General features: G+C 33.7%; 1 protein-coding gene across 1 annotated transcript; it reads right to left on the bottom strand.

Annotated features, from left to right (window-relative positions):
- Nucleotides 1-472: 472 nt before the first annotated feature.
- On the bottom strand, nucleotides 473-12,077 carry LOC127735084 (uncharacterized). Its single transcript, XM_052245183.1, has 2 exons — nucleotides 11,139-12,077; nucleotides 473-4,557 (listed from the first exon to the last, which is right to left on the bottom strand). The coding sequence occupies exons 1-2, from the start codon at nucleotides 11,389-11,391 to the stop codon at nucleotides 767-769; spliced, it is 4,044 nt and encodes a 1,347-aa protein (XP_052101143.1). The 5' UTR covers nucleotides 11,392-12,077; the 3' UTR covers nucleotides 473-766.
- Nucleotides 12,078-12,509: the final 432 nt, after the last annotated feature.

Here is a 12,509-nt window from a genome sequence, read left to right as displayed (position 1 = left end):
CTCGGTGGCGCTCGAATCAAAACAGTTGGAAGGACAAATCAAATACGAAATTGTCCAGCAGTCTCTGCCTGAGGATAATAAAACCATATTTTCGAATAAGTCATTATCTTATAAACAATACTGTAAACTTAAAGAAACTGAAAATATATATGAATATGATAAGTTCGTATTTGACATCAAACAACAATAATCCTGAACAATAGCCTCATTCTTTGTTCGCCATAACGCAAATCATGAATCATGACCATTGAAATGAACAATTAAAACGAGGTTACATCATCCTTTTGGCATACACTTTGCTAAAATATCGGTGTGTTAATTGATGATGTTTCATGAACATATCACATGTACCTCTGAAGTTCCCACTTACAATGCAAACAGAACCCACTTACACTGCAAAGAGGACCAGATCATACAGACAGACACACACCGTACACAGACTTACTTCCAACGTACAAACAATAAAAGAAGATAAAACAAACACAGCATTATTAAGATATAAATGTAGCAGTACTATAGTACAAGCACATATTATTTCAAATTAAAAAATAAAAAACTCGCACAAAACACAATACAAGTTTCTTTGGTATAAGAATCCGGTCTATTCCTAAAAAACAAATGTTAGCAAAGAATAATGATATATAATTCTTTTATAATACTGTCTGATTGTCATTTATTGGCTATTCAAATTAATTGTCTGCAATAGGAACTCAAAATGGATATCACAATCAGTAATTTCTGACTTATTCGAAATTTAAAATGCAGTTTAAACCCATATTGGTTCTGTCGAATTGTGTTTTCCCGAAGAATCAGAATTTTGCATCATGCCTTGCAAAAACATACTAATTTTTCGCTTGTCAATGCACGATATTCCAGGGAAAATTTCTCCAAGATTTTGAATATCTTTTAAGTTTGATCCTTGAAGACTGCGTTGCTGCACAATATCAATTACACTTTTCCTTATCCCAAGTTTTCTAAAGCCAGCTACGATTTCATAAGTAGAAATTTTGAACAAGTTGTCATCATTCTTATCTTCAAGGTGTTCGTCGCAGACCTCTTCGTGAATATTTGAAATAATATTATCATTGTCGGATTTCGACGAATTATGCGAGGATTTTGAACTTTGAATATTTTCATAAATCAAACTCACTGTTTCTCTCTCTGCATCGTTTGTTTCCTGACTAGCACCGTATTTTGATTGTCTGATTGTATGGACATTGTCCCTCACTATTTCTACGATACTATTTTGTTCCTCTGATGTTAGCGTTTTTAGATGTATTTGCTCGTTTTCAGTTTGTTGTAGCTGTTGCACTTTATCGTCTGAAAGTTTTGTTTCTTGAAAAAATATTTCTGCATGAAATATTGACTGCGTTTGACACGTTTCTTCATGTGTATTATCTGGACACTCGCCTTTAGTTTTTTCAACCATTGCAGCACTTTGCATTTCAGATTCTAAACATATTGATGTGTTTAATTCACCTTTAACTTTATCATCCTCAAACTGAGTCACAACTGTGTCAGTATCATTACCCATAGAAATTTTGTTCTCATTTGAAGCATTTATGTTGTCAGATACAGGCGCACTCTTTTGTTCACTATTTTCAATCAAGGATGTTGATGCTTTAACCGCATATGAGTCAAATTTAGGATCAATTGTAGACAGGTCAATTTCACTTTTCAATTCATTCATGGCAGAATTTGGTATTGACGATGAAGTCATTGTATGATAGGCGTTTGAGATTTGTTTATGTTCTGAATTCTGAGGACTAGTTTTTAGGAAAATATTTTCACCCACAGTTCCTGATAAAGGTTCAGCCAGACAGGCTGATGGTGGCGGAGTAACAGTTGCTTGTATTTCGTCATATATATGAGATACGTCAATGGTTAATTTTCCATTATTTGTTTCAAGTAAATTTTCCTCAGTGTTAGAGGTTTGTGAGACGATGTTGACAGACATATCGCTCTTTGATATTTTGTCGTTTTCTGAAGGGGGAATATGATCATTTATGTAATTATCACTACCATGTCCTTGAAGAACACTTGCAATGTTTTCACTTTGATGTTCTATATCGTTTCCGTTGTTTTGAGTGGAAGGACAAACATGACTTTGACTCATAATTAGTTGCTCAGACATATTATTCTCATCATAAGTAAGTGTACATTCTAATTTATCTAAAGTATTATTTTCGATCGTACTACCCGTTCTGTCCTCCAAATATTTGACTCCACTGTCCTCGGTTAAACTAGTTATATTAGTGTGATTTGAGCAAGCGTTTATTTCTTCTTTTTCATTTTCGCACCTATCAGTATTGCAGTTCTTTGTGTCTGGATTGATTTTGATGTCATCAAATGGTGCATGCGCATACTGATCACTTGAAATGAGTTCAGTTACTGTAGGTGTAGATTCTAATAATATGACTTCATCAATCCTGGTTGATTGTTCAGTGTACAGACTTTCATTATCCGATGTCTGTTGATTATGCTTAGTGTCAATATTTGTTCGTATTTCATCACACTGTTCTAATATCTGATCACTAATTTCACTCGTACAAAATGAACCATTTTCTTCCAATTGTTCATTTTCATCTGTTCCGAATTGTTTTTCTCGAGCAGCAGCTTTGTTTGGAGAAGAAATATCTGTTCCCTCATTTGATGGTAACACCTCTTTATCGTCCTGACAGTGCTCCTCGTCAATTTCCTTATTTAATGCTGACAACTCTTTATCGTCCTGGCATTGTGGCACATCTATTTCCTCATTTAATGCTGAAGTATTTTCATCGTTCTCACATTGTGGCACATCTATTTCCTCATTAAATTCTGAAGTATTTTCATCGTACTGACAGTGTGGCACATTTATTTCCTTATTTAATGCTGAAGTCTTTTTTTCATCGTCATGACAGTTTGGCACTTCAGACTCAACATTAGCTGAGACAAAAGTTTTCGTTTCATTTTCAATTGCGTCTTCAGTTTTTACGTCACAGTTATTTTTGTTGAAATCTTGTGTTACAGGTGGTATTTCTGTTTCGACCGCAGTAGTTATTGTTTCTGTATCAATGTCTTGTAAGACATTTAAATGTTCTTCTTGTTCTAGTACATGGTGTATTGCTGTGTTACTAGGAACATCACTATAAATAGGTTCCAATGGTTTTCGATTCTGTCCTGGCCTTAAAATGCCACATGGTTTTGGCACAACTTCTCGCAATATTGAAAAATTTTCGTATTTAATGGCCTCTCCTGAATTAGCCTCAGGCAGTATATCTAAAGATGTTGGTCTCTTAATTCTCATAGAGTACATGTCAATCGGTTCTGGTGCACTGAGACGTCTAGGAATGCGGGGTATATCGTAAATTTTATCAGAATGTACCCTTTCAATTCGAACACTTGCACGGTCATGTGAAGTATTTGAAGGTATTCCATCAGATATACCACTATCCAGGTCAAGATACGCGTGATCTGGCGGTCCAGCACATGCTGTTGGTAATGGAGGTGGAGAACACGACGGTGGCGGAGAACGGTTTGACTGATGCTTCGTCAAAGTATTTGTTTTACTATTATCCTTTGAACTACTTCTTCGAAGAGAATCATGTAAAATGTTTCTACCGCTCGGAAGCACATAATCCATTTCATCGAAATCTATTGAAATCGAACTGCTACATGAGAGACTATCCCTCATGTCAATATAGGACGCTTCCTCTGTAAATTCCAAACTATCCCTCATTTCGATATAACCAGACTCTCTATTGTCGTCTGCAGAGGGATCGGCTGGTTTTTTCGTCCTCAAAATATGAGGGCTGGGTGGCATATCATTTGCTACTTCATCCTCTAATAAGACTGTTTCGTCTATACTATGATATACTTTGATTCCACTCATGTACAAATATGCTTTCTCATTACACAAAGCAAAAGCACGTTTATATATATCTGATTGAACTACATCATCGTTCATTTCAAATATTCGGAATTTCAAAGAGCAATTTATCGGTAATTCGACAAAGGTATTCTTCTCGGAAGTTGTACATGCAATAACTGATCTTTCAAAATGTGAGTGTTCAAGACGTAATATTCCAGTAAATCCACATTCCACAATAGGCACTCTTCCAAAAAGCAGTTTGGTGGTGGCTGGTAGGTACTTTTTATCAAGTATATCTTTCATGTGTAAGACAGGACAAGGCATTCGACCGCTCTGGGTCGTTAATGTATAAAATAAACCTTTTTGGTTGAACGGAAGTAATATTTCTCGTTCACATTCATCAGTGCATAACAAGTAGTATTCCTGTTTTAATTTGGATCTTCGAAATAAACCAGATTTACGCCTACTTTCTCCAACATATATTTTACCTTTACGTAAAACTTCGCCAGGGAATAGACTTCGCTGTTGGTGCTGAGTTTTTCCATCACAACTGATCGATACTTGGAATGCGTGCACTTGCTCTGACCCACCAATAAGAAACGTCTGTGTATCAGAATTCGAAAGGTCAGACACTAGTTTGTACTCCATAACGTTGTGCCCTAATGTAGCTGGATTTATGCGCTTTTTCTGTAGAACTGCAAACCATCCTATTTTAAAAAGGAAAATGAGTGGTCAGTTATATAAAAAAAATAATAGCTATTGTAGAAATAAAAATACTAAATAAACAAATAAACATAGGTGATGGATATAACCACCAAGCAACCAATGGTAAATATCATACTGAACAATGAAAGACGAAAAGGATGAAACTTTTAACCAAACAATAAGTGTGTCAAAAAAATTTACTTCCACTCAGTAGTCGATTTCCCCAGCTCTTCCTTGCATTTGATTGAATTCGTTTTAACAATATACATCATTTTAGGTGAAAAAATACCACAAAACGTCGAAATAATCATAAGTCATCGCGTTGTAGACCGGTTGTAAAACGTCGATCGTTGCATTTTTCAATACCAATTAGGTAACAGATTGGCTAATGCAACAAAGACGAAGTCGATTACCCTATTATTATTATACATCATTAAAACAGTTTTTTTTATGAATCTATGGATTTGAAATTGGAGATTTGATGAATTTAAGACAAATTTAAGAACGTTTTTCGCCGATTTTATGTGCTTTCCATACAACAAGTGTTCACCTATTTTGAAAAAAAAATCAATCACTAATATTTCAGAAAATAAAAGAGATAACTTCATTATTTTTTAATTTTCAGTTAAAGTTTAACAAGCCAAAGTTGTATGCAAAATGTTAACAAAATCTGTGACATATCCCATTTACTGTTACTTGACATTTTAAATTATGACTAAATCCAACAATTTATGTAAAGGCGACAGTTGTCATTTTTACACCTTGACATTAGAACTTCTCAAGGTAATCCTCATACCAAAATTAATTACAAACAAGACGACCTTCCTTGCCATGATGCTGATGTTCCGTTTGCTCCTTCTTACATCATTTTAATTAGTTATAAGACTATAATAAGTTTAAGAATTATTTAAATCTAATTGTTTGGGCTTAATAGACTTATAAATAAGGTTATAATTATACGGTTTTTGCTCAACCGATACGTAGTTTATTATTTATTTATTTGGTTTTTTTTTTGTATTTGTTGGGGGATGGGGCGGTAAAATTTAATTTCTTATTAACCATTTAAACAAGACGTGTTTCTTCAATGTTGTCTGCAAGGAAATTGTTAAAAAATATACTCCGTGCATTTAACAAGATCGTGTCTCCCTGTACTGTCTGTGTTCTTTCTGTTTAAAATCTATTCCGAATACGGTCACCGATATTAGAGTGTAAGACGGCATATATTCACAACTGACTCCGATCAATTTAGGACTTGACATATTGGATAGACAATGAAAACAGAAACTAGCTTTGTTTCTTAAAAAAATAATGGTTATATAAGATGAATAAAAGGAGTTGACATCAATGAGACAGCAACCCGACGAAAAAAATAACGATCTAGATATCATGATACAGGTTTAAAAAATACCAGTGAAAGGATATGATCTACACATACTATCCGTTAAACCTCAGTAGTCAACATAAAAAAATGTTGATCCCACTATATCAAGGTTTAATTTAAAAATGGCAAGTTGACAACGATAGTTTCTAGCACCAGACGTAAGAATATAGCTGGATTAACCAAGACGACTTTTTCTTGCCTTGATGCTGATGTTTGTTCCTAGTCCTGGAGTGCATTTCTCGGCTGGTTCGATTTGCGCTTGTTTGTTTAGTACGATATTTGTAGTGATGTCTCAGGCTTGTTTGTTCAGTACGATATGTGTTGTGATGTCTCAGGCTTGTTTGTTTAGTACAATATTTGTTGTGATGTCTCAGGCTTGTTTGTTTAGTACGACATTTGTAGTGACGTCTCAGGCTTGTTTATTTAGTACGATATTTGCAGTGATGTCTCAGGCTTGTTTGTTTAGTACGATATTTGTAGTGATGTCTCAGGCTTGTTTGTTTAAGACGATATTTGAAGTGATGTCTCAGGCTTGTTTGTTTAGTACGATATTTGTAGTGACGTCTCAGGCTTGTTTGTTTAGTACGATATTTGTAGTGATGTCTCAGGCTTGTTTGTTTAGTACGATATTTGTTGTGATGTCTCAGGCTTGTTTGTTTAGTACGACATTTGTAGTGATGTCTCAGGCTTGTTTGTTTAGTACGATATTTGTAATGATGTCTCAGGCTTGTTTGTTTAGAACGATATTTGCAGTGATGTCTCAGGCTTGTTTGTTTAGTACGATATTTGTAGTGATGTCTCAGGCTTGTTTGTTTAGTAAGATATTTGTTGTGATGTCTCAGGCTTGTTTGTTTAGTACGATATTTGTAGTGATGTCTCAGGCTTGTTTGTTTAGTACGATATAAGGCTTGTTAGTTTAGTACGACATTTGTAGTGACGTCTCATGCTTGTTTGTTTAGTACGATACTTGTAGTGATGTCTCAGGCTTGTTTGTTTAGTACGATATTTGTTGTGATGTCTCAGGCTTGTTTGTTCAGTACGATATTTGTAGTGATGTCTCAGGCTTGTTTGTTTAGTACGATATTTGTAGTGATGTCTCAGGCTTGTTTGTTTAGTACGATATTTGTTGTGATGTCTCAGGCTTGTTTGTTTAGTACGATATTTGTAGTGATGTCTCAGGCTTGTTTGTTTAGTACGATATTTGTAGTAATGTCTCAGGCTTGTTTGTTTAGTACGATATTTGTAGTGATGTGTCAGATTTCAATGATATAGTTTAAAATTAAACCTTGATATAGTGGGATCAACTAGTTTTCGTTGACTAGAGTTAGATGATAGTTTGTGTAGATCATATTCATTCACTTGTCGATTTTTAAACCTGTATCGTGATATCTAGATTGTTATTTGTTTCGTTTTGTGTCGTTGGGTTGCTGTCTCATTGATGTCAACTCCTTTTCATCATCTAATATAACCTTCTTTTTTTTAAACAAGGCTAGTTTCTGTTTTTATTGTCCTTTTAACGATTTATCTACTCGTGTATTTTAGATTAATTCAGTTTTATTTTTTCATTATTGCAAACAATATATTAATGGTTATTTTCTGTTTACAAAACTATATATATACCGTGATTTTTTTCCTCTTATTTTAAGTGGTTAACCCAGCTATATTCTTACGTCTGGTGATATAACCTATCGTTGTCAACTTGCCATTTTAAAATTAAACTTTTGATATAGTGGGATCAACTAATTTTCGTTGACTAGATTTAAAGGATAGTTTGTGTAGATCATATCCATTCACACAAATGTATGCAATCTTTTCTTTAAATTGAAACCAATAATACAAATTATTAAAACTGATTTGAAAACGTTTATTGATTTGTACTTTTAATCTTAACATTCCATCAAAGTTATAGGGTGAAATTGACACTATAATACGCTTTTTAAAAAATCTTATTCATCTTATGAACGAGAAAAGTACAAGAACATATAAAATGAATATAATGTCTTTTCACTAAAGAAGGTATGAATTTCTCTCCTGTCACTATTGTAACATGATTTTATATATTTACGTGTCTGTTGAGCAACAACCTTAACATTGAAATAAAACGTGTTTTGTTATGAAGATCGGTGTGGTAATGTATCCAGGATAGTCGTGTTTAAATTAATTATACATATAGAAAATATACATTCTCATCTGTTTATTCAAAGTACTCAGATGTGGATACATTGACAAATAAACCTAATAAGTATTATTTAGTCCAGAATACGTTTTAATGTCACTTCGATTATTTTGAACATTCTTCAGTTTGGATGTAGGAAAACCATAAGAAATTGAATTAAGAAAAGAACAAAAAATAACAACCAAAACACCCACACAATCCATTTAAATAAAAGATGAATGTAATTCTGGTGTTGATGCTCCAAACTGGTGACTAGTGACAGTACAGACAGATGACTTAATTAGTATAGCAAACCTAATAAGATGTATACCGAAGTCACAAAAGCACAAGCACACTGGCAAGTCCACGGAGAGAAAAATTGGAAGTCAACTCTCGGGGACTGCGTGAACTCCGGACAATGAAAGCAACCCTTGCTGTGCAAGCGTGTTTCTAAAACTCCAGATTTCAAATGATCTGAATCAAGCTATTATTCGTAGAGCTAAAGAGCAGACGTCAGGACCGAAAAGGGTGACATTTATTACAAGGTGTTAATTGCATAAGAAAATAAGGGTTGGTAGGAAATTATTGGAGGATGAAAGTACAGTTTAGGAAAAAATGTGGATCTATTAGAGGTTTCATTTATCTTACTCTTCCCGGTCATAGATTATTATAAAGATTAGAGGTTTCATTTATCTTACTCTTCTGGGTCATAGGTTATTATAAAGATTAGAAAGTAGTATTAAACTAAATATTGAAGAGAGTTTTGTTTAAGTTAATAATTTCTTCCTTCTCCGGATTATTTATAAACAGGTTAGTTATTGTCACAAAGGACAAATGCCAGTCTGTAATTGTTGTCACCATGAAGTGTTAGGAAACGATAAAAAATTACAGAGGGAATTTTACCTGGATTAGGTCATGATTAAGGAAATTATTCCATATGATAACATAGTTTACGTTAAGATCACGAAAAATTTAAATGTTTTGTAGATACGTTAACTTTAATACATCAAAAGACACAAAAAAAAAACAATCAATAGAAATATGAATAATAAAATATTAACACGCCATGGACAATGTTTCTCAATTTTTCAAAATAAGTGGTATTCAATTAAGTATTGTTTTCCTATTCAGAGAAGTAATAATTAAACTACTTAAAAGCTTCAAAAGTACAAAGAACGCAATATTGCTTATTTATACAATTAATTTGGTTTGTTCATCTACTGTTTAAATTTAAAATTATTATTTTGCTACATTACAATAAAGGATGGTCATTAATCTCCCAAATCGATATCAAAGAAATTAATATATTTTGACAGCATTATAATTGGTTATTTCTAGATTCTGTATACCATGCATATTACAGAGGTTTTAAAAGATTTTTTTATTTACAAATATATATAAAACTTGATCAAATATTTTTGTATGATTTATATTTTTTAAAAGCTAATAACTTCGGATGTTAATGATATGTGGTATTATTTCCAAAGAGACGACTATCCTCCAGAGACCATAGGACGCGGAATTTATACGTCACCGTACGGCCTTTGACAATGAGCAAAAACCCGTACCGTATATATGCCAAATTGTCGACTGACTATCACAGCTTATCTCTATATAATTTATTTACGACAGGTTCGCATTTTAGACAATAAACATTTATACTATTAACAACATCCTATAATCAAAGATGAACAGTCAATAAATTATCATTTCCAATTTCTCAATTCACCACCCTCCCCATCTCACTCCATCCCCAATCCCAAAAAAATCCTGATACAAATCCTGATAAAAAATAATGAGTTTGAATTAATTTGTTCTCGTACGATATTTTCCAGAAAGCATGTGTATCATTGTTTTAAACATATTATAGTACAGCTAAATGTTAAATGAAAGAAAACGTTATGCATGGGATTTCATATATTTTGCCCTTTTTACCTCTTCCGCATTGGAACGAATCCTCAAGTCTTGTGCAATCCCTACTTATACTGATATATATGAGGAAGTAATGACTATCTGTGTTGTTTATGTCTCAATAGCGTTTACTAAACATCCCCTATTACTCCTTTCTTTTTTGATTAACATGCTGTTTCGTTATTCAACCGAAAATGTATCATTCTTGCTGCCATTTTACGGCTACCAATTAGAATTGATGAACGTTTATGGGGTAAATTTGAATGTTAACACGAGGGACATGTTTTCAACATGTTACACATCACGTCTATGCTGTTTTCAAATGCTCCTTCGTGAGAAAATTATATATTGAAAGAACTATCTCTCAGTAACTGCGAGTACTCTCAAATCTGCACTTTGTGTCTTTTGTGTTTTTGTTATAGTTACTTTTGTGCTTCGTATCGACCTGATGAGTTAAGCCTTTTCCAACTGATTTTTATAGTTTGTTCTTGTGTTAATGTTGTGCAGTTACACCACTGTCCTAAGTTCGGGAAAGGTTGGCGCGCCCGCAAACAAGTTAACCCCGATACATTATGTATATGTGCCTGTCCCAAGTCAGTAGCTTGTAATTCAGTGGTTGTCGTTTGCTGCTGTTTACCATATTCGTTTTTCGTTCATTATTTTGTACATAAATCAGGTCGTTAGTTTCCTCATTTGAATTGTTTTACATTTGTCATTTCGGGGCCTTTTTATAGCTGACTATGCAGTATGTGGTTTGCTAATCGTTGAAGACCATGTGGTGACCTGTAGCTGCGTACCTTCTATACGTCATTTGATCTCTGGTGGATAGTTGTCTCATTGGCAATTATAACGCATCTTCTCATTTTTATAACAACGATTTTTGTATAACTTGTCTGAAAACAAAAAGATATTTTAGCATAACAACTATATTGCCATATAACTTGTCTGAAAACAAAAAAAGACATCTTGGCATAACATAAATTACCATTTGATCTGTCTGAATACAAAGAGATGTCCTGCCTTCTTTGCCAAGTTTATCACTTGAGTTACAAACCTACCATTCAAATACCCTTATTAGAATTAAAAAGAGATTCTATACATTTCTAGTACTCCCCATTTTTAAAATAATATCTCACCTTTATAATCCTCTGGTATAACAAGAGGAGGTCCCGTCTCTCTAAATAAATCCCTCTGAACATTTTGAGCATTTATCTTGTTAATATTCCTCTGCCTATATATAAGTAATGGTTGTGAAAAATCGAAAGAAGCGCTTTCAGCTGTAACCTCTGAACTTGCTATATCACACTGGACAACCACTGGAGGAGGATGTTTATAGCATATCTCTTGGAGACTATACACTCCTTCTTCATATCCCCACGATTGATTCATCCTCTTCGTATCAAGTCAGTTAAATGACTATAACTTAATATTTTGTCAATATTTTCACTCTGTAGAATACAGTTTCTGAGAAACGATTTATAGAAACTAGTATCTTCTGTCACTAATTACATCCTTATTTTTAATACCGTTTAAAATCTCGGTTATAAGTTTAAATCAATGTAAAAACGCATAACTTTGTTAAATTACTATCAAAATTTAAATCATAGGTAAAATAACCACAGCTGATAGTTCCAAATATCACATAATTGTGAGAAAGAATACAAGTTCATTACAGTTTTAGATTGTCACCCTACCTCTGTTTTTACAAATGAATCCATTTCTCACCTTCGTAATAACAAATTAATTCAAATAGTAATGTTCATGGAACAATGATTCTATGTCACGCGTAAAAATGATGAGTAGAAACTGATACGTAGCTGTGTCTTCCTTATTAATATCTCATCAAACTTTAACGGTATAGTACATACACACGCATGTAAGCCGGAAACACTCCTGCTTATAACCGTTTAAGGATTTAATCACTTGTTTTTATATATATGCACTATTTCCTTAGATCCAGACAGATTTCTGAATATATGCTATTAAATTACTTCCTCAAGGAAAGAAGCCATTGACCAAAATTTGCCAATAATTAAGTACCTTTTAAAATACGGTTTTCAAATCTGCAAAATATACTGTAAAAACTCTTGACAGGTGATATTTAATGACCCTGAACGGAAAACATAATATGCTTATATTATGTTACTATATATATGTAGGTATTTACTAAAATATTTAAAAGACCTATAGTTTAGTTATATCATTTTCAAACTCCTGTCTTGTAAATGAAGTGAATAAATGCAGTCAAACATTTCCCTCTTTCACACTTTAACCGTTTTCCACACATATCTGGTTCTTTTTATATGACACTACATATTTCAGATATATAAGGCAGGGGCGGATCCAGCCATTTATAGAAGGGGGGTCCTAACCCACGATAAAAGGGGGGGGGGGGGGTTCCAACTATATGTCCCCATTCAAATGCATTGATCGTCAAAAAAAGGGGGGGTTCCAACCCCCGGACCCCCCCCCCCCCCCTGGATTCGCCACTGTAAGGTCACTGTCCC

This window comes from Mytilus californianus, unplaced genomic scaffold (genome assembly GCF_021869535.1).
Source record: "Mytilus californianus isolate M0D057914Y unplaced genomic scaffold, xbMytCali1.0.p SCAF_1, whole genome shotgun sequence".
Taxonomy (NCBI): domain Eukaryota; kingdom Metazoa; phylum Mollusca; class Bivalvia; order Mytilida; family Mytilidae; genus Mytilus; species Mytilus californianus.
Note: the sequence above shows the minus strand (reverse complement) of the source record. Positions and strands in the feature narration are given on the sequence as shown.